The sequence below is a fragment of the Manacus candei genome, unplaced genomic scaffold (genome assembly GCF_025592945.1).
Source record: "Manacus candei isolate 608988 ecotype Guabito, Panama unplaced genomic scaffold, ASM2559294v1 h1tg000031l, whole genome shotgun sequence".
Classification (NCBI taxonomy): domain Eukaryota; kingdom Metazoa; phylum Chordata; class Aves; order Passeriformes; family Pipridae; genus Manacus; species Manacus candei.
The window spans coordinates 1,281,465-1,304,334 of record NW_026138079.1 but is presented as its reverse complement, the minus strand read 5'-3'; the positions used below and the strand labels follow the sequence as shown (position 1 = coordinate 1,304,334).

At 47.5% G+C, this 22,870-nt stretch overlaps 2 protein-coding genes across 2 annotated transcripts in view; both read right to left on the bottom strand.

Annotated features, from left to right (window-relative positions):
- The window catches only part of MRPS6 (mitochondrial ribosomal protein S6), a 47,024-nt gene extending 24,668 nt beyond the window's left edge, over positions 1–22,356 (bottom strand). Inside the window, exon 1 of the mRNA XM_051791283.1 lies at positions 22,241–22,356. Coding sequence (XP_051647243.1) covers positions 22,241–22,285 — 45 coding nt within the window. The 5' untranslated portion in view covers positions 22,286–22,356. The remainder of the gene's footprint in view (positions 1–22,240) is intronic.
- Positions 334–22,382, bottom strand: SLC5A3 (solute carrier family 5 member 3). The gene is made up of 2 exons (XM_051791216.1): positions 22,241–22,382; positions 334–8,989 (listed from the first exon to the last, which is right to left on the bottom strand). Exon 2 carries the CDS (start codon positions 8,700–8,702, stop codon positions 6,561–6,563), a length of 2,142 nt encoding a protein of 713 aa, XP_051647176.1. The 5' UTR covers positions 8,703–8,989; positions 22,241–22,382; the 3' UTR covers positions 334–6,560.
- Positions 22,383–22,870: the final 488 nt, after the last annotated feature.

Genomic DNA, 22,870 nt, shown 5'->3' with positions numbered 1-22,870 from the left:
AATATCCAACCAAGGGCCTCTCCTGGAGGTGGGTTCTCCCACATTTTGTGCCCTGCCAGCACCCCGAGCTCCAGGCCACGGAATTTCACCCCAGCCCATCCCGATCCCACCTTCCCACATGAGTTGGCCCAAAGATTTCTGCATTTCGGATCCTTAAGTTCTTCTCACAGTTCTCAAGAGTCCCCTTTGGTTTTGCCCTCCCTTTGCTTCCAGAGGCCTTGGAATCTCAGGGGAAAGCCAGGAAGCCTCTTCACCCCCAGGGATGGAAGAACACTCCGAACCAGCTCCACAAATCTCTGTTCTGTTGGTTTGTTGGTCGTTTGTTTGTGGGTGTTTTTTTTTTCTTTTTGTCTCTATTTTTATTGAAACTTTGTACAGAAGTTTGAAACATTTCCATACAATACTTTTGGACAGGACAAAAAATGCCATGGTAAAGGAATGTAAACTGCAAGAAACACAGTCTGAAGTATCCAAATACTCTCTAATAAGAGTTTTTAGTTTGAAGACTAATGCAGGAGGCAAAATAATATGCATACAGGATACAAAGAACAGTATACACAGGGCCAGCAATGCTAACTAGGAGAATTTTGCATCAGATTTACTTCAAAGATTGATAGCAATATGAGAATTCTATACACTAGACCAAAATTAATTTATCATACATCGTTTCTATGACAAAAAGCTTGTCATTAAGGACAGTAGCAACTTACAATATAATTAAGCTGTATTAATCTCATTAACACTTCTAAATCTATATTCCTACTACAGTAATTTTTTTGTTTTTCAGTATATTTCTCTTATAAGATCTTAACAGACCTTTAAATAACACTTTACCAAAAGAGACCTGGCTCCATTATAGTGATCTTATCTACATGCCCATTTGGCTTATTTCAAATAAAACAAGGGCCAAGGAAAAAAGGCAGGTTTCAAATGCTATATGATATCATTTGGTTTTGGTCTGAAATGTATTTTTAGTCGAAGAGTTTAAAAAAAAAAACAAAACCCAAATAACAAAAAACCCAGAGAGAGGAAAAAAAAAAAAAAAAGGCAGTTCATTAACTGGTATTTTATATAAAAATCCAACAGCAACAAAACTACTTCACAGATCCCTAAAAAAAAACCCAAAAACATTCTATCAGAGATACAAGGTAAAGCAGCATCACTTTGACACTGTGCTTGGAAAAGAAGAAGATGAATGAAGAGACTGCTCGAGTGAGATTAGAAAATTTCGCTTTCTTCTTGAAGAAGACTACTAACATTTTTGCACAGCAACTATTTTTATAACCACCTCATTTTAAAAGCGTGGACTCAGAGACACGGAGAATTTGTCGCCCCACCAGCGGTTTTGCCCCGAGTGTGTCTGACTTTTACACAGTGAAAAGCTGAGAATGCCAAGTGTGTCACCAGATGTCACCAGACCGGGAGTTCGAGATCAGAACAGAAGTGAAGCCTTTAAACCAACACCAGGAACAGAACTCGAAGTGTTTCGGAACCAAAACAAACCACTTTGCCCAAAAAAAGAACCAAAAAAACACCCCGAGAAAAAAAAACCCCAACCCGAAAAACAACCAAGAGTTCAGAGATCTCACAGTGAAATCAGAAATCCTAATTATATATGTTTACATTCTAGGACTACTCTTTACCTCAGGCCAATTAAAGCACATTAAACCATTGAATTATATACAAACATTTTCTCTTTTTTTTTTTTTTAAAAAAAAATTAAAACATTGCACAGAAATCTGCTTCTTTTAACATCACATGACAAGGTTAGTTTCCTTTTCAAAACAATTACATTTAAGGGCACAGAACATACAGAATATACCAAATGAACAGATGAGTAATTTTGCTCTGCTGTACATGCTAAATCCAAAGATTTCCTCAAAAAAAGCTGGAGCTTCCCAACTCCAGCTTCTTCCATGTATCCTGTTCTCTGAAAGGGAGCATCTCCCAACACCTCCTCTATCTTAGGATTTAAAAAAATAGATATATAAAAAAAATAAAGCTGTTTTAAAGTCGAAAGCATCTTCTAAGACCCTCGGATGGCTCCGCCCTGTCCACTGCAACCCCAGGAAATGGATTCATTTCCCTCCTGGGTCACAGGGCTCGTGACTCGCATCAGAAGTCTCATGTTGGCCCTTCTGGGATCAGGGAACACAGAAGAGAAGTAAAAATACACAATACAATATATACTGAAGGCCATTTTTTTTATTTCTTACAATCTCCCACCGTTTCCTTCGAGGAAAAGCTACCAGGAAAAATCAACAAAAAAAAAAACCAACAGCAACAAAAAAAAAAATCAACCCCACCCCTAAACTTTGGCAGAGAAAAGTATCAAATCAGCCATTTAAAAAAAACTTAAATAAGAACAGTCTCCCAAAATTTGCTATTAAGCTCTCAAGAAGCCCTTTTTTTTTTTTTTTTTTTAAATTTTTATTTATTTTTTTTTTAAATAAAAGGCTTCGACCATTTCTGGGAGAAAATTCAAATATCTTAACAGAAAAAAAAAATAAGTTAAGGGAAATACCAAGAGAAACAACAAAAAAAAAAAAGCTGTCATTCCAAAAATCAGTTTTTCCAGCCTGTCATTCTCAGCTCAAGGCAATAAATAAACCACGATAAAAGCAAAGGTCCTCCTGGATCTCCTCCTGCACCACCAACCAGTCCCACCAAGGAGGAGGAGGAGGAGGCCACAAAATTTATGGAACTGATTGTCCATTCTGGGAAACGCTTTGGAATTTTACCAGCCCCCAAAAAATCGGTGTTTCAACCAAAATTCCTCAACACCTTCCATGACTAGCAAAGGCATGTTTACGCTATAAAAAAATCCTCAAGCAACTTCTCCCAAGGTCCATAACACAGGGTGAGGTACCAAAAGGCAGCTTGCTTGAAGCCTTATAAATATATCTATTTTTTTATAACAAAGGCCTTTTTTTAAGTGGTTATCTGCAGCAAAGAACACCAGCAAGTTCTATGACCTCTATGCCACGAAAACAGAAATAAAACCACATTTTTAAATGTGAAAAAAAAAAACCCGGAGAAATAATTTGCTTAAAAGCTTCTTCACAATAACAGGTCCAAAGGGGGGGGGGGATGCAGAGTATTAATTTATTAAGTAATAAATAGGCTGCCTGCCAATTATCACTGTGATTAATGTGGCAACTCATTGGTTTGGGAAGTGGGAATATTGGAACCGGGAGATGGAGCATCTCAGGCTCCACATTTGGGAGGGACTTGACTCCCTTCCACCCTCCAAGGGTGATTCCTCCATGGGTTGTAGTTACAGTGAAGGGGACACCTGGGAATCAACAACCCCTTGGGGTGTCCTCTTTAAATTATTTGGGGAAGGCAAAGAGGAGTTCAAACGAGCAGGGAAAAGCCACTGGAAGCAAAGCCCCTCCTCGGGTGGCCGGAAAAGCCGCGCCTTCAACTTCCCAACCTTTTTAAGGCACCCTGGGAAAAAAAAAGCAAGCACAGGTGAGGCGATGGCAGCCAAGCCAAAGGGTCCCTGAGCAAACCTGGCTTAACAGGTTGTGGCAAAGCATTTGTTAATACTGAGAGCAAAGAGGAGCGGCCTGGAAAAGCCAAGCACCGGCCGCTCCTAAAAACACGCGCCAAGTTCCTAAGGGACAGTGCCTGGCACATGAGGCTGTTTCCCTGTGCCAAAGGAGGCATTTTTTAGCCAGATCCCAGCCTTTTCAAGAAGAGGTTGTTGGACTGAGATGATCTTTACCCTCCACGAGTTGTTGTTTTTCCATCCCCGCTACGAGATCGAACGTTGCCCAACGTTCTGTCCTCTGGACAAAAAAAAAAAAATCCAGGTGCTTTGTGCATCTCCTCATCCTTCCCAGCTCAGCCCACTACTGAAGTGATTTGAGATGCCATTAATTCACGCACCCTTTTTAATTCTGGCCATTAAAAAGGATTTGAAACCATTTTCTGAACGAAACCAGCCACATAAAACGGTAAGAAGATGTGTCCTGTCACATTGGTACCGACACCACGACCGGGGGTGATGACTCTTTCTACACAGGTTGCAACAACATTCCAACTCCTCCACCCCAGAGCAGTCGACTTCCCAGCAGCAACAACGAAAGCAAGTGGAGGAAAGTGGGGCATCTCAGCCTCTGTTTGGAGTTTCGGAATGAATGAGACTCGATCGATACAAAAACACCACCAAAACTAACAGGAAAGAAACCACCCACAAAAATGGAAGTGGAACCATTTCACCTGCAAACAGATCTGTGATCTGCTAAATGTGGACGGGTTACGGCACCACTGGGCTGGAAAGGAAACCTCCTCCAGCACTCAAAGGCAGGACTGACCCCAATTTCATCTCTACAGACGGATTTCTCAGGAATTGGTTCTCGTTTCCGTGCCAAGGAAATGTCGCTGGACCCTGGAACTGATTTTGCTGAACACTCAGATGGTCCCTCAGACCATTTCTGGCCCAGCCAGTTTGTTCTCTCCCAAGCCCTGAACGAGCTCGGGAGCAAAGAGAACTGGAGGAACTATTTCCATGGAAAGCCTGGATATGACCACCCTGTCCTGGAGCTGGGAGGGGGTTTAATACTGGAAGGGCAGCCACACACTGTCAGCTCTGCACCCAAAAACAGGGATGTGGACCGAGCTCTGCCGCCTTTAGGTCTGCTGAGCTCCACGTGCTGCACACCTGGGAATTGCTCATCCCTGCCTCAGGATTTATCCTTCAACAGGAAAGATCCTCAGCAGCTGGAGACCTACTAATTGTCTGGGAGAAATGAACTTTTCTGAAGAATCACGAGGACAGACCTGGATTCCTGACACAGATCATGGTGGCACACGTTCCTTATCTCCTGACGTGGAATCCCTGGGGAGCTGTTTGGAGGAGGGAGCTTTAGGCTGGAAGAATTAGGAGGAATTTCTTCCCAGAAAAGGCCACTAGACATTGGACTGGGCTGGCCAGGGAGGTGGAATCACCATCCCTGGAGGTGTTGAAGGAAAGGCTGGATGTGGCACTCGGTGCTCTGGTCGGGCTGGGTCATGGGTTGGACTCAAGCTCCAAGGTCTTTTCCAACCTCAATCATTCTGGGATTCCTCACAAAAAAATAAAAAAAGGAGGCTTGACAGGGTGAAAGGAGAAATGGGAGAAGACATGAGGCAAGAGGACTCTGGAAAATAAGGAGCACTTTCACCTCTCCCCCCCACTCCCCCTTCCTTTTCTCTCCCCTCGCAGACTCCACCTGCAGCAGCAGCAGGGCTGGGGACAGACTCCTTCCAGACATCCACAGCACAGGAAAACAGGCCCTTCCCAGCGTGGAAAACAAACTGACAACACACAAAGCCTCACATTTCTCTTCTTCCCAAGTGGCAGAACATACAAACAGATTTTTTTCCCTATAAAGAGCCTAATGCTGTGTCCTGAAGGTGCAGAGACTGAAGAGGCTGAAATTATCTTCTTGGCCTTATGGCCATAAACTAAAACACCAGTTTCACCTCAACATGAGGAAAAACATCTTTCCCTGGAGGGTGGCAGAGCACAGGAACAGCTGCCCAGGGAGGGAGCGGAGTTTCTCCCTCTGGAGACATTCCAAACCCACCTGGACACATTCCCATGTCACCTGCCTTGGCAGGTGGATGGACTGGATGATCTCCAGAGATCCCTTCCCACCCTGCTGAATACAAAACCCAAATAAAGATTATTTCTTTTTCCTTCTGCTCCAGTGACAGTTTGTCATGTCCAGGCTTTTTTTTTTCATTTTGGTTTGTTGTTTCTTTTTTTCCCCTCTTTTTTTTTTTTTTTCCCTTCAAATACAGCGATTTTTCAGTACTGGAATTTACAGTGGATTAAAAAAAAAAAATAAATCAAAAGTCAAAACTTCTCTTACAAAGAAAAAAAATAAAAACAGAAAGCTACTAACAACTATCATGTTTTAAGTGCTATAAAATGAGACAAAATAACTCCCTGTTGTTGCTATAAGAGAAATTGAATTAAAAAAAGTAAAATAAAAACAACTGAAAGCAGTGAGCAAAATTAAGAAGTGCTAAGTTGGCCAAGGGAATACAGTTATTTTACAGGATGTGCATCGCAGCTCTACATTTAAAAACCTTTTGACACAGCTTTGATCATTTAGATTTTCCACACTGGTAAATGATTACTCGTTATCTTAATGCTGACTGAGCTGGAACTGCCTGACTTCAAACACAGCCACCTGCCTGCCTTTGGTATATTTATACACATAAAAACAAAAGGTTAGTACTGCAAATGGAACAAGAAAAAAAAAACCAAACAACACACAAAAAAAAAAAAGAAAACCACAAAAGGGAAAAAAGAAAAAAAGCCACCACAGGACAGGTTCTGCTTTGAGCAGAGAGAGGACAACACGTCTCAAATGGTCTGGAAATAGGCTAAAGCTGAGTTGATCTTACAATTATAGCGTAAACAATGCCTGGGTTGTGGTTATGTTGTTTGAAATTCAAAAAAAAACCAACAAAAAAAAAAACCAGGAAAAAGAAAACCAATCTCCAGAGACCTGTATCAACTTCTGTATGTTCAGCCATACCCTTAAAAGTTCACTATTCACTCACAAAGAGAAGTAGACAAACATGAATATTCCAAGCGAACACACACAGACCAGTCCAGTATTTAGTAATAGTTTAACTTTTGGAGTCTCTTCCAGCATTTGTAAACAAACAGTCTCTTCCTCGACCTCCCGAACAGCTCTCTTGGTCATGGTTTTACTTTTAAAGCCACAGAACCAATCTATGAATTTCAAATGTCTCTCTGGGTCCTCAGTCTCCTCCTCATGCTTCTTCTCGCCCATCAGAGCCGCCTGGCCGTTGGAGTAACAATCCACCGGCGTCTCGACTTCGGAGTGGCTCACCGAGATCACCGGGTTGCTGTCGTCTCTGCAGGTCACCAGGAGGTTGATGTCCTCCGGCTTGAGGTTTTTCAGGTTCTCCTCGGATTTGCCGTTGGGAATGATGTGGTTGGCGTTCTCGTTGCACTTGAGGATGCTCTTCTCCTGCGCCTTGTAGAGCTCCCCCTTGGCCGCCGTCTCCTTGACGCTCCTGTTCTTCACGGCCCAGAAGGTGGTGGTCCGGACCTGCTCCTTCGTGGGCGGAGGGGTCAGGAGGCTGACCACGAAGGTCACGATCCCGGTGATCCAGAACAGAGCCGTGGCCACGTACATGTAATGGATGTTTTTGATGAAGCCCGGCCTCGTGTCCGGCTGGTCGCACTCCGGAGCGCGGTAAATAAACGCCAGTATCAACCGGACGGCGCCGAGCACGAACCCGGCCATGCCGCCGTAGAAGGCCCCCTGCTCGTTGCAGCGCTTCCAAAAGATCCCCATGAGGAACAGGGCGGCCACCGGCGGGGTCAGGTAGTCCGCGACCTCCTGGATGTACAGGTACATCTGCCCGCCTTGCATCTCCACGATGATGGGCACCCAGGCGATGCTGATCACCACCATGAACGCCACGAAGACCCTCCCGACGATCATGAGCTCCCGGGACGTCGCGCTCTTCCGGATGAGCTTGTAGACGTCGAGCGTGAAGATGGTGCTGGCGCTGTTGAAGATGGAGTCCAGGTCGCTCATGAGCGCGGCGATCATCACGGCCATCATGAGGCCCCGCAGCCCCACCGGCACCAGCTTCATCACCAGCCGCGGGTAGGCGATGTTGGAGCAGCCGGCCCTGCTCCCGCAGACCTGGAAGCAGTGCTCGGGATTGATGCAGGCGATGTCATCCGCGAACAGGATGCGGGAGATCATGCCCGGCACGACGATGATGAACATGGGCAGCAGCTTTAGGAAACCCGCCATCAGGGTGGAGCCTTTGGCATGAGCGATGTTTTTCGCGGCTAAGACTCTCTGGACTATGACTTGGTCGGCACACCAGTACCAGACGGAAGCCGGGGTCTGTCCCAGCAGGAATCCGGGCCAGGGAATGTCTTCGTCCGTCGGCTCGCGCAGCATTTTAAGAGCGTCGGGCTTGGGGTCGACGTTGCAGGAGTTGGTGTTGGAAATGTTGTAGGTTAACAGGATGGACGTGATGTTCGGCGTCGCCAGCATGTACCTCCTCTTAACTTCTTCAAACCCACCGACCTCCGTGATGCTTATGATCATGAGCGTGAGGGCACCGATAATCATAAGCAGGGCCTGAAGGGTGTCTGTGTAGATGACGGCCACCAGACCTCCGGTCACAGTCAAGAGCGCCGTCATTCCGATAAGCAGGATAACCGACAGATAGAGGTTCCAACCTAGCGACTCTTGGATAAAAAGCGCCCCCGAATACAAGTCAACCGAGAGTTTGGTGAAGATATAAAGAATTAGAGACAACGCTGCAAAATAGATTTGAATCCTATGCCCTCCGAAACGCTTGGACAAGTATTCGGGCATGGTGTACACTCCCGACCGGATGTAGACGGGGACGAAGACCCATCCCAAAAGCTGCAAAAGCATTAAGGCGTTGAACTCCCACGCGCCCACGGCAAATCCGCTCGCCGCTCCGGATCCTGCGAGCCCAATGAAATGTTCACTTCCAATATTGCTCACAAACAAAGAGGCACCGATCGCTACCCAGGTCATAGAACGCCCTGCCAAAAAGTAGCCGCTCACGGTGCTCCGATTGTACTTCCACATGGCAAAGAAACCTATGCACATGACCAGCACGAAGTACAGGGCCACAATGGCAATGTCTGCCGTCTCCAGGGCGGCCCTCATGTTTGTAACCGGCTGGCGTCCACTTCTCGCCCCCCAGCCAACGTCTCTTAAGCACCACGTGAGCCAGTTAACAAAGAGCAACACCGCGGCTCAAATTCTTTGTCCCTTGGTTTGCTGTCCTGATGCTGGTGGCAGTGGTACATTTACTTTCTCCGCTTCTCAACTGGGAATTTGGAACTTAGCACGCACTTTTAATCCACATTCCACAAGAGCATCAGCCTTAACTCAGTTGATGTAGGAGAAATTCTTAGTTGCAGCTAAGTTTAGTGAGGCCTACTGTACCAACCCTGCAAGGCAGCAAAGACAAAAGACAAAGATTGAATTAGAGAGGAATTTCATGAAGTAATGAGAAAAAATTTGAAGTGTAGTAAAACAATGACCGAACACCACAGATTTTTCCCCCTTTATAATGATTCCATAACAGACATCATTCAATACTGGCAGAACCAAGCAGCAGAGCCTTTCGCAGGGCAGCTTCGGGGGTTACGAGTACCTTCGGAGACGCAGCAATTCAGGAGGATTGAAGGGCCCAGATTCCCCAGAGCGAGGCAAGGAACACAAATACATTTTATTTCGTGTTACTTCAGTGTCTCACAAGTCACTTTCAAGTCTTCCTCTTTCAAGCAATCTTAGGAAAATGAAATGAAAATAAACCCAACAAATAACAACTTCTACGGAGCCAGTCATTCCCTGTATGGCTCTAGCACTGCATCCCACAAATCCTGACAAGATCCTGGCACCACATGGATGCAGTGGCTGCTAGAGCTAAAATAAATAAATAAATAAACAAATAAATAAATAAATAAATCAAAGTGAAGTCACAAAACTGTCAAAAAACAACAGAAATTTAAAATCAGCTGGAGAATCGAGGTTACTCCACAGGTTGGAGGTGAGTTTTGGGGTACACATAATCACAGGGTTACATTTCACTTGGAAACTTCTTCCTACATATCCCACGGGATCCAAGGGAAGAGAAAGTCCTGTTCAAGCAAGTGGCAGAAGCGAAACTCTGCCTGACATCCCACTTCAGGTAGTTCTGTTGGAATTGTGACTTTGGATTTTTTGGGAGCACCCCAGGCACAGGAGGGAACACTGGATGGATTTTGGTAGCAGTTGGATGCTCCCAGCATCCATTTGCATCCAGCCATGGAAAGGTTCACCACCATCCCAGGGAGAAGGTATGGAGACAAGGCATCCCCTGCTCCTCTCTCCCTGAGACCCAAATCCCACCTGACATTATCCCAGAGAACGTCAGGGAACAAAATTCATTGTTTTAGAACTAATAATAAAGACTTGCTGGCAGAGCTGGAAGAGTTGGGACAGGAAGGGGCACTGAAGGACACTGAAGGCTCTGACCTCTGTCCTGGACATGGGATGCTCCCCTCTCCCGTTTATCCCTTGGGAGGTATCACGGAATCATGGAATGGTTTGGGTTGGAAGGGATCTTAAAGCCCATCCAGTTCCAACCCAACACCTTCCACTAGCCCAGGTTGCTCCAACCTGGCCTTGGACACTTCCAGGGGTCCAGGGGCAGCCACGGCTTCTCTGGGCAACCTGTGCCAGGGCCTCATTTCCCAACCCAAACCTTCTGGATGGGTTTGGGGAGTGCTGGATGTGGGATCCTTCCATTTCCTACACCAGGCAGAGGAACGGAAAGGGAGACCAAAGCAAAGATCAGGTTTAGCCTAAAGATCAGAACAACAAACCTCGAGGAGTCTAGATTATTCCAGAGAACAAGGAACAGGGTCTGAGTCCAGTCCTCTTTCCCACCCATTGGTAATTATAATGTACACACAAAAAAACCTCCAAATCCCTGGATATTATTCCTGACCACAAGATCCACCAGTGTCACAAGTCTCCAGGTGTTCCCCCTTCCACTGCACTGGCAGGATTGCTCTGGCACTGGGCTGAATGTCCCTATTAATTAATGATTAATACAAACAGCCAGATAACAGATTCTAATATTTGGCTGGTTTCTTGTTTAGCATCCCCGTAACATATTCCTTGTGTTTAAAGAGTAAATAAAACCACTGCAAATTCCAAGAGAGTTAAGGTTGAAAACACACCCTTTGCCCCTTTGTGTTGAAGGAATCGATGGTGCTGATGGAAAAATGGGCATTTCTCATGTATTTTAAAAGTAGATTCCAGAAAACCACAATTTCAGCCTCAAGGAGAGATTCACAATCGTGTTCTTTGTATGATCTGGCTGGTTTTCAAGAGGAGTCCAGAATCCAAAAATATATATAATAACAAAATATATGCTTTCAAAATATATACTTCAAAAATATTTAATAAAATATTCAATGAAAATATATTATATATAATAAAATCGATAACAACATATTAAAAATATATAATAAAATATATACTAAAATAGATAAAATATGTTTGATATATTGTAATATAATAATTTTGATATATTGTAATAACATTTTAATATAATAAAATATATACTAAACCAGATCATAACATATTTAATAAAAAATACATAATAAGAATATATAATGAAAATATAGATAATAAAAATATAATAAGGGTCCCCACCACAAACCTACAGGAATAGGGATATTCCTGGAGTTACAGCCAGTAATGAGAGAACATGGAGACGTGGCACAAAAAGGACTGGTCACAGCAGTGAGCTCAGTTTATCATTTCTCATAAGCCTCAAGCCACAGATGCATTTTAAATTCTTCCATAGAAGAATTCCCAGTTATCCCCCCCCACAAATCCAGTAGTAGTTAAATGCTCTATTAGCTTAATCCAACCCAAAATTATAAACACTCCACGTCAGATGACGCAGCCAGACACGAGCCTGACGGCCTATTCTTGGCTTTAAGCACTTGAATAGTGTTGTGTCTTCTACTACATTCAGCTAAATTCTCAACTACCTTATGTTTAGACCAAAACTATAAATATTTAAGGAAAGGGGAAGAAGAGATTTTACTCAGACACCATAAAAACTACTACAGAGAAAAATGGAAGAACAGCAAGATAAAGAAATAGTAATAAATGGTGTTTTCCCTCTTCTGTTGTCCTGCTCCATTACTGAGAAATGTTCGACTTGAAGTTGAGTTCACCTCCCACCACCTTCCCTGTGGGTTCAGCACTGACCTTCCAAAAGCACCTTGCACAGGGATATTGAAGAAATCACAAATATAATTGCTAAAACTTGTTTTACTTGATACAAGATGTGCTGCCCCATCCCTGGAAGTGTCCAAGGCCAGGTTGGACGGGGCTTGCAGCAACCTGGGCTGGTGGAAGGTGTCCCTGCCCATGGCAGGGGGTGGAATGGGATGATCTTCAAGGCCCTTCCCAACCCAAACCATCCTGGAACTCTGAGACTCCAAGTGTGTGTCGGTACTAAGATGCTGCTGCCCTCCAATAAACTGTGACATCCCTCAATTAAAGACACTTCAAAGGGCTCAGGTCTAACCAAAAGAAACAACCTGTGAACTTCCATGAGCCTTTTCCATGGGCAGGAACAGCCAGGCCACCGATGGAGACCACAGAGACCCCCCCCATCACCCTGGTGACCCGAATTTCACAGGGTTCAGCTCAGAAAGGTGGAAAGTTTTCAGCAGCCGCTACAAATTGGCTGCACTGCCACAAAATTACAGCCCTGAAGTAGCTTCTTGTACCAGTTTCTTAGACCTAATTCCAAAATAACCCTGGAACTTTTTTTTTATTTTTTTTTTTTTTTGGTGTTCATTAGGAAAATGAGACTCGTCCCTCTGAACTTTCAGCAAGTTTTGACCTCCAGTCTTACAAAGGACTTTGGAGATGCCCCATGTGAGTTTAATCTGGAGTTATTAGAACACTGAACACTGTGGCACTGACAGGGAAAATAAAAAAAAAAAAAAGAGAGACAGAAAGACAGCCCTGCTGCCAAGGACTGGGAAGTTTTTTTTTTTCTCCCCTAAGGCTGTTTTCTGGCTGGATCATATCAAAAGCACAAAACAATGTGCTTCCCTCTCGTCTGGAGATAGAGGTTGCAGCTCTGGGGAAACAATTCACATGTTTCTCCTCTTCTTTAAGGCAAAAAAAAACCCCCAAAAAACAACTCCCAAGCAATTCCCTGGAGAGGCATCAGATAATGTGAAGCAGACCCAGGGTGGGATTTTGAGGAGAAATTGGTAGGATTGTTTCAAAAGAAAACTTTCTCCACAGTGCTTTTCTAATAAAACAGGGGTTTAAAACATGCCAGGATCAAACTGCTCCAGCCCTAAAGCAACTATTTGTTCTCAGCTCAGTTGTCTTCTCGTTAGATGGGAAGTTTCTCAGTTCTTCCCTTTTTTCCTTCATCAATCCCAGTGTTTTCAGGGTTAATTTGAGGATGCAGAAGCCCAGGTATCACACAGCAGCACCAATATTGAGCAAATTCAATATTTAACTGTGTTCACAGACTTCAAAATAGTTCTCCTGGAAACAACATTTTCCCTCTCCACCTTCTTCAACGAGGAGCATTTCAACCCCTACCTGGAGCATTTCAACCCCTACCTGGAGCATTTCTCCTACTGAACAACTCTCATGCTTGGAAGAAACATGTCCAGATTATCAGGCTCAATACCTGCAGGGAAAATATTAACTCTCTGTCCCAGAAAAAAACGAATAAATAATAGAAGTCTCATGCCTTGAGTGGGGTCTGTACAACATCCAACCCCTGGAGTGTGTTGTCTGGACTCCTCACACTGCCACGGACACAGGAGGGAATTCCTACCTGTCCACAGGGCTGTCTGAAAAAAATATAAATCTGAGGAAAAATTAAAAAAAAAAAAAAAGAGGAAAAAGCTCTAGAACAGGAAAAAAAAAAAGGAGCACAAAAGCTCTTGGTGGAGTAAGTGATCCATAGCAACTTATGTAGTCCATGCCCTTGAGAGAGCAGGGACCATCCTTGGCAGCTGCAAAGCAACCCCCTCAACATCCAGGGCAGCAGTCTGAGGACTTTCCCTTGGAAAGCAGGAGCTGGGGCAGGAATCCCACCTGGGACACACAGGGGACGTCGTGGGAAGCAAGAGAGCTCAGAGGCAGAGGTTGAGCTCTCACATCTAATTAATAACCCGAGGGAAGGTCTGGAGGGGCAGTTCCAGCAGCTCAACAGGGTGAGGGAGGAGAGGAGCACGTTCACAAGTCACCTGGAGCTGATGAACCTGCCCGTGGCACTGCTCTGCATCCTCACCCCCCAACACTGCTGGGGCCTTGGAGGACAGAGACAACTGCAGAAACCCCCACTGCCATCCCAGTCTTAAACCCCCACTGCCACCCCAGCCCTAAACCTCCACTGCCACCCCAGCCCTAAACCCCCACTGCCATCCCAGTCCTAAACCCCCACTGCCACCCCAGTCCAACCTGAGGGGCAAGGTTCAAGCCAAAGGAGTTGTTACAAACACCTCAGGAACTTGGTTTTGCCTGGGGGGGTTCAGCGATCGCTCCAGTTCTGGGCTCCATCTCAGTGCAGCCCCCCCAAAAAACCAGCTTTTCCCACCATCAATTCTTCTCCATTCTTTTCTAAAGAACTGCTGAGGGAGACAGGAGAGAAGTGAGGAACCCCAGAGCAAAGGAAGCAGGGAAGTGCCCTGCATCTGCCAGTCAGGAATGTCCCAGACAGGGGACGATGGCAGAAGGAGCAGCTGGAGTGATGTGAGGCCAACGGAGGCTGAAGGGCCCTGGCACTGACACTGGGAGAGCAGGACATCAATTTAACTGTCACTTTGGGGGTTTTTTAACCATTTTTGCCACCTATCCCAAGCTCAGACACCTATTTAGTGTCCCAAACCAAGGAGGAGAGAGAAGGCAGGAGAAAGATGCTTCAACACTCCACAAACACAAGAGAAGCCACAGTTCTGCTGAACTGCAGAACAGGAGGGAGAGGGGCTGTTTTCCAAACCCTACAACACCAGCAGTGCCCCAAAGCCACTCCAGGCCACTGCCTGGGGCATTCCCACTGGGATGGTTTCCTTGGCCTTGAGTCAGCCCCCAGCACTCTGACAGGACTGACAGACTCCTTTGCTTCCACTGCTCCTCCCAAAACTCCAGACACCAGAAGGGGAAGGGGGGTAAGCTGGGGACAGAAGAAAGGAGGTAGAAATTGCCTTTTTATTTGTTAAAATGCAGAGGTACCAGAAAGAAGGACTGTCTTCTCCATGCCCACCTAGACACAAGGTAGGATCTTACTCAGGTCTTAAGACTAATCAGCAGCTTAAGTTGGTCCTTCCACCCAGGAACTGAGAGCAAAAGAGGGCAGAGGGAACCCAGCAGGCACGTGGCCAACAGGAATTAAGGGCACAAAAGGGCAAGCAAGTCATTTTAAAGGAAGTGGGAAGGGGTTTCTCTTCCAGGGGATGGCAAAAACCCAGAAGATTCTGGGCTCAGGCAGCGCCATGCAGGGTTTTCCCTGCCAGGTCAGCAGGTCAGGGCACACTCAGCTGGGAGGTGCAGAGGGACACTGAGCCCAAAGACTCCAATTCCTCCTCCTGGCAGCCTGGAGCTCATGGACACAAACACTGTCACTGCCACGAGCAGGAATTCATCTGCTGAATTACCTGGGCACAAGAGCAACAGCAAGAGAGTGAGGAAAACAAGCCCAAACATACAAGTGTTCGATTTTTGTAGTGGATTTGGGACCACTTTGGTTGTCTGGATGTAGAGGACAAACCTCTAATAGTCACCTTATTAAAAGCACATATCAGGAAGTGCTGGAAAATCTCTGCCACTACTGAAGGTGCCCCTTCACTTCAGCTCAGAGCTGTGATTTCAGTCAGACTGCAGCTCAAAGCTGCAATTCAGCTGCTGGTTATCACAATTCAGCAGTAACTGCCACAATCCTAGCAAAAAAAAAAATGGGATTTTACCCCATTTGAAGAGAATTTTGCCTTCAGAATTGACCTGGGGAATGAGAAAGAAGTGGTGCCACTGCCACTGGGTAAAATCCTAGGAAGGAATTCTTCCTAGAGGAATGAAAAAATAAAACCAAGCTGATCAAGTTTATTTAGGATTTCCCCAAGTTCCCCTCACATTTATGAGTTCCCCCCACATTTATGGCTGCCCACAACCTTTCCAAGACTATCAAGCATCACAAGTTTTATTGGAAGGAGAGACAGAAGTTCAGGAGGAACTCATACTCTCAGGATTGAGGTTTCAGGCCCTCCAAGCTTCCTCTTGCAACATTTCTGATCCTTCTTGGGGATCTTAAGGCAGCAAAACAAGGGTTAAATGAAGTTATGTTGGCTATAAAACAATTAGTGCTATTCTACATCAGGCTTTGTAATTACCTGTATTAAAAGCCACCAAACACTGATTTATTTTTCTAAAGGTCTCAAACACATCAACTCCACTGCACACACTCCCCTCCACGTGTACCTTGATTTTTAACTATCATTCCTTAGATATTTGCATCACTGGACACAAGGACTGGCTTGGAAATGGACAAACCAGGATTAAAAAAATAGCAGAACAACAGTTCCTATGCAGTTCCTGCCCCTTCCTTTACACCATCTACTCCTTTCCTGCCCTTCTCCTCCCCAAGGTGATGAGTTTTTCTTCAGGAACTCATTTCTAGCACCAATATTTGCACTGGAGCTCCCACAGTGCAAGTCCTTCACCTGCACCTTGCACACATTTACTTCCCATCTTTCCTGGTCTGTACCTACATAATTAATTACACTTTGCATCCCTCCCCTTGCTTTTATTTCCCCTCCCTTTCACCTTCTTTTCAGCTCATCCACAGGACGGACACTGGAGAATATTTTGGGATGGAAGGGACCTTAAAGATCATCCCATTCCACCCCCTGCCATGGGCAGGGACACCTTCCACCAGCCCAGGGTGCTCCAACCTGGCCTGGGACACTTCCAGGGATCCAGGGGCAGCCACAGCTTCTCTGGGCAGAGATTAAAAAAGCAAGATAATCAATAATCAACAACTGCCAACAAAGCAATTTTGGGGTGGAAATTGCCAGTGTTACAGCTCTGGAACAAGGGAACTGGGGAAATCAGGATGTGTAAAGAGAGCAAGAACTTCCATCATTACACAATAGGTTTGAAAGATTAGAAAAAACACACACACACACATAAGCTGAATTAACAGCTTATTCTTAGTGATGTAGTAGGCATTTTTTTTTTAAAGGAGTCAGTCACTTCTGAGAGGTTTTACAACAGGGGAGATCAGTAATGGTATTTTAGCACAACTCTGCTTTTTCAGGAGTTAAAGGACAGACAGTCTGAAGTTTCTGAGCATCTCCCTGTTCACACACACAACAAATGCACAGGAACACACAGACACAGTGACCACACCAGGAGGGAAACACAACCAAAAGGAAAAGCACATTGCTGAGGGAACAGGGGCAAAGAGAGGTTGTATCCTAAATCCCACCATTCCTGCCCCCTGGAAAGGGACTAAATATTCCCACAGAATCCTGCCAGACCCACCACAGGCCTGCCCCAAATCCTACCTCAGCACTCAGGGTGGGGAACAAGAAATGCTGTTTTACACCCTCACACTGCAGTCTGCAAACCAGGAGGCTCCTGAGTCCCTTATCCTGGCCATAAACTCACCCCGGCCAACTTTCCAAACTCACCTCCACAGCAAGTCTCTGCTACAAACTTAAACCAGGTTTAAACTTAAACCAGGCTTAGAATAATCCTCCCACACCTGGCAAAAACCCCAGGTTTGAACATGGTCCTTTTTTAAGACTGCAAATGGCAAACATGGGGCAGGAGGGGATCGTTCTCAAAGGCTGTCTGCATCACACCACCCCAAAATCCAGTTATTCCTATGGAATGCTGAAGGCAGACACCAAAAAGCTGCCTCCTCCAGGAGTGTCAGCACCACATTTTGTTGTTTTCCAAGCTTGTCTTTTAGTCCTGAGTCTTTGGTCTTCTCTCCAGCACCACTGGATCCTTCCCTGTCAGCGAAGAGCCTTCTAAAAATGTCAGTGGAATTAGAGGGAAACTTTTGGGTAATTTTAACCTGCTCAGCGGGGAAGGGGGGATGGGCAAAATCCCACTCTAACAACAGGTGGGTTCACCAGAAAGGAAAGAAAATAAAACCAGTATCTTCCTGCTTCGTTCTCCCCCCTCCCTCCTGGCAACTAAGACATCAAAAGCCCAACTGCTGCTGCTGCCCACACAGCAATTAAGTTTAATAGTCAAGATGTCAAGCAACACCAGTGCCCAGTTCCTTTGGCTTTCCTGAAATAGCTGCCAATCTCCAGGTAGGGAATTTCTGAGACATGGCAACCCACTCCAAAGGCAACAAACACGCTGAAGGCGAGTTCTGTTGTGTGGACAGGCCTGTGAAAATGAGAGCCCACAGTCAGGGCAGGATTGTTATTAATTTAGGTTATTTGGAGGCATCCAAGGCCAAGCTGGACTGGGTTTGGAGCACCCTGGGCTAGTGGTTCCATGGCAGAGGGTGGAACGAGATGGGCTTTAAGGTCCCTTCCAACCCAAACCATTCTGGGATTGCAGAGGTGGGTGGATGTGTCTCCCAGTCCAGGTATTTGCTGAAACAAGGTAATTTAATTAGGTTTTAGACTATATACCATATTGTGCTTTTATCCTTTGCTACAGGTGAAGTGATATAGTACACAGATATAACAGTGCTAATAAAATATTGATAAGCTTCCTCCTTTATAGTGAAATGCTCTGAAATAGGAATTATTTGCACAACTGTCCATTCGGCTCAGTTCCAGTTCCAAAGCTGATCTGAAGATGGGTGTCCCTGTGCTCTGGTCTGGTTGACAAGGTGGTCATCAAAGGTTGCACTTGATCATCTTGGAGAGCTTTTCCAACCTAAACTGGGATTCTGGGATTCCCAGCTTGGCAGAGATGGGAACACCCCCCATGCTGTGCCTGTCCTGGGGTCCCAGGGTGCCCAATTCCCAGGGAGGGTCTGGCATTGCCACCCTGAGGTCACTCAGCAAAAGAGCACCAGAGCAACAGGGGAGCCATTTCCAGCTCTTCCTTCCTTCCCTTTTCCCCCCTCACTTCCTTTCCTGGACTCTCCAGGGAGTTCCAGCAGGAAGGGGAAGCCTCCCTGAAGAACTCTGCTCTCTCCAGCAAGCCACAGCTCCTGCTCACTCACCTGCTCCTGCTCACTGCCCTGCCCTGCTCCAGGTCCTGCTCTGCCAAAGACAACTGCTGGGAGAAAATTAGGAATAACTGGAAAGTAATCTTTAGGGATGAACAGGAAAGTTCAGGCAATGAACAGCTATCTTCCCCACCACTGCTCTGCCTCAGGCTCCTGGGGGCAGGTAAAGTGCTGTTTGCAGACACGACCCACAAGGGCTCGATGATCCCTGGAAGGACTCAGTGATCCCTGGGGGTCCCTTCCAGCTCGGCATATTCTGGGATTTCGTGACTGGGAACAGTAGGAAACAGGAGAAAAACCTGCCCTCAAGCTCCCCAAGCTCACCTTATTGTTTGTTATTTGCACATTCAAGTGGAGAAAACAACACACGTGGCTAAAATTCACCATTTCCACCCCAAGTTCCTGTTGCTTCAGTGACCTCAAACCCTCCTTTTCCCCAAAGCACCTCCTCCAGATCCTCACACACACACACAAACCGAGCCCCTTCCTCTTCAAACCCAGCCATACCACAGAGTACCAGTTTTATTTATTTATTTTCAGGGTGCTTTTGGGGTTTTTTATTATTGTTTTCCTAAGAGTCACTGGCTGAGGATGAAAGACTCTAATATTTACAAATATGTTGCTTCTACTGCGAGTCTGTTACCTCTCAAATGAGGACAGGGAAGGGCTGCTCAGCTCTGAGTTCAGCATAAAGTCAGGAGTGTTGGTGGAAAGTACGTGCAGACAACCAGTGACAGGGCTGCAAACTGAAATTTTCCCCTCTTGTCCCCCACCAGCCCCAAAGAGTTGTGTTTTTAAGGCATGAAAGGAAAGTAAAAGAGGCTTTGAGGAGTCAAGACATGAGGAGACACAGGAACATCAGGGGTTGTGCTGGTCAGCACCAGGGTTTAAAGCAACAAAAAAGGAACTGGAGGGGTTTATTCTGCCCGGATCTATGAGAATACCGAGGTAACTATTAAAAAAAAAAACAGCTGTGGGTGGGGAAAACCCCAGAGAAGCACCAAATTTGCCACGGGAAAGAGGCAGGAAGGACTAGAAGGCTGAGGTTTGCACTCGGGGAGCTCAGAGACGTTAAGGGCAAGTGGCAAAGGTTTGCTGGTTTTTTTGGGAGGCAGAGGAGCTGTCACAGGTGAGGAAGGACATCACAGACACCAGGAGGAGAGTGAGCACTTGCTCAGACTAAAGTGGCACCAGGACATGCAGCCCCTCTGCCAGGGCAGGACAGGGAACACCTGCCCAGGGGCTCCACAAGGAAGGGGTGAAAAAGCAAGGTATTATTCAGGATTGTATGTGACCACACCAACTTCTACAGGAAGGAACTCTGTAGTCAACCCACTACTTCAGACTGCTTTGTTAGCCCCCTATTTTGACTAATTTAAGTTAGTATTACAGTCAGGATGGCGGGGGTCCTCAGAGCAACCCCCCTGCCAGGATTCAGCAGCACCATGTGGCATAAAACCACTAGAGAAATATTTTTCCAAGTGTTCTCGTGCCACAAGAAAGGCAGGAGCAGCAAAGTACTGGAAGACACACACAAAAAAAAAAAAAAAAATCACCCAGATCTGGTGTGCTGTCAACAGCACAAAAATAGCAGCACCTAGAGACAGACTCCACTAGTTATACCAAGGGTAGGTTAAAAACAGCACACCTGAACCCAAACTTCAGGGTTTTAACATATCGCAGAGCTAAAAAAAGAAAACAAAACCACCTGAAGGTGCATCTATCTGGAAAGAACATGCTGGAGAGTCAAACTTCAAAGAGGCAAAGGTTGCAGATGTTAAATCCCAAGTGCATCCGTGCCCATTAGAAGCATCTTATGGCTAAAAGCTCATCCTGCATCCCCGTGCCCAGATCCTGGAAACCAAAGGTCCTTTCCAGCAGAGAGCACTCCGTGGCATCCTTTCAGAGAAGTCAGTTTATTCCTGCCTCGGTATTATGTCAGATTTGCTACGCTTTTCTGCCCTGCATTTTCGAGTGCCTGCACGGCTTAAAGCATCTCCCACACGAACGGCACGGCTCTAAAAGCATCTCTGGCTCATCCAGCGATGGGGAGGGGGAAAAAGAAAAATACACGGGAAAGAAAATTACACGTTGACAACCGAGCCAAAAAGCAGCGGTTTTTTTTTTCCCCCGGAGTGAAGGCTGCTCTGAGGTGGTGCAGCAATGTCACCCGCGTTTTAAATTGCTGCTGGGTTTCTCCACTAGAGGACTCAGGTGAGATGTTTCTACTACGGCTTCTGCAGTTAAACCACGGGGTAAAAAAAAAAAAAAAAAAGAAAGAAAAAAAAAAAAAGCCAAGCCAACGCTGACATGTGGCTGGTCCATGTAAAATGAATGGAAATGTACTAGTGCATGCGGCACATCCAGACGTGCTCCCAGAACTCCCAGAGAAACACAGGGATGATGTTTAGCTCCCGCTGCTCCACGGCAAATCTACGTGTGTGTTACAAGTGAAGGTTAAATCCAAGACTATGTCTCCACGCTGGGCTGGATCAGAGGGTTCCAGCCTAACACAAGCGCTACATTCCAACACCAGCACTGCACATTAAGCTGGAAAGTAGCAGATAAACAAAGGCTATAGAAGGTACTAGAGAAGGGCCAGTATCACCTCTGATTTCCCAAATAAACCCCCCATCTACGCGGAGCTGTCCCTATTTTATTATTATTATTATTATTATTATTTTTACACACATGCACACGAGTGTCCCCCCCACCACCACCACACATTGACTCAGCTCTTGTAGAACGGCGAGAGCATCAGAACCGAGCTCCCAGCGCGGCTTTATCACCGCCCGGCCAAAAACCAGCGCCAACGGTCCGTGGCGACACCGAGGAGCCCCTGCCACGGGCGATACGGCGCCCTATCGGCCCCGCTCAACTGGTGCCGGCAACGGCAGCAGGAAAAAACCCATCCCCGGCTGCTGCTTCCCCGGCGTGGAACCCGCCACCGGGAGCTGCAGGGATCAACAACCCACGGCCTCCCGAGGGCAAAGGGACCCGGGGCCGGGGGTGCTGCGGCCCCGCGAGGTGCCCGCGGCGGGTGATGGGGAAGCGCTGGGAGAGGGAGGGCGATGGATGTGGAGGGGCGCGGGAAGGGCCAAGTTCACCTGCACCCGGCGGGGGGGTGAGGAAGGAGAAACGCATCCGTGTCGCCGAGCCAGGGATCTCCTTACCTGCGGAGCAGAGGGGAAGGGGGGGGAAGGGGACTGCGGCTCTCGGGGAGCAACTCGGCAAACTCTGCAAGGGCGCGGGGAGGGAAGGGAAGATGAGGAAGGGGGGAAGAGGGCACGGAGGGACACATGGGGAGCCCGCGGAGCGCTGCGACAGCGCCGGGGGAGGGCGGGCACGGCCGGCCGGGCCACGCGGGGACACCGGGGGACACCGGGGGACATCGGGGGTCTGCCAGGTCCCACCTGCCTCCCTCCCTGCCTCCCGTCTCCTCTCCCTCACTCACCCTCTGCATGGCTTTCAGGATCAAAGCCAGTTCATAGCGGGGCATCTTAGAGCCGCTGGCGGCGGGAGGCGCGGGGGGCACAGGGCGGGGAGGAGGGGGCTGCGGCGCTGCCGGACAGCAGGAGGAGGAGGAGGAGGAGGAGGAGAGGGAGGAGGGAAGAGGAGGAGGAGGAAGGCGCGTCCCCGGGCTCCTTCCCGCGCGGTCGGTCCCTGCACAGACACCCGGGCGGGCAGGCGCGGCTTAAAGGGCGCCGGCGCTGCGCAGGCTCGGCCCAACCCGCGCCAAGCGCCGCCTCCGCCCGACCGGCCCCGGGGGGGCCCGGGGGCTGCCCCGCGTCCCGGGGAGGGGGCGGCGGCGGCTGCGGGCACCGGACCCCCCGGGCTGGACCCCGCCGCCCTCCCCCCGCGGGGCCCGGGGCCAGCGCCCGCCCCCCGCGCCCGCCGCCGCCGCTGCAGGGAGTGGAAATTTCCACGGCGCCCGCCCGCCTCCCGCGCTCCCCCCTCGCGCAGCCCCGAGCCCGCCGTGGCGCGGGGGGGCGGCCGGGCCGGCCCGTGAGGGGCTGTGAGGGGCCGGGCCGGGCCGGGGGCGGCAACCCCGGACCCGGCGCGGAGTCCCCGGGGCTGGCGGAGC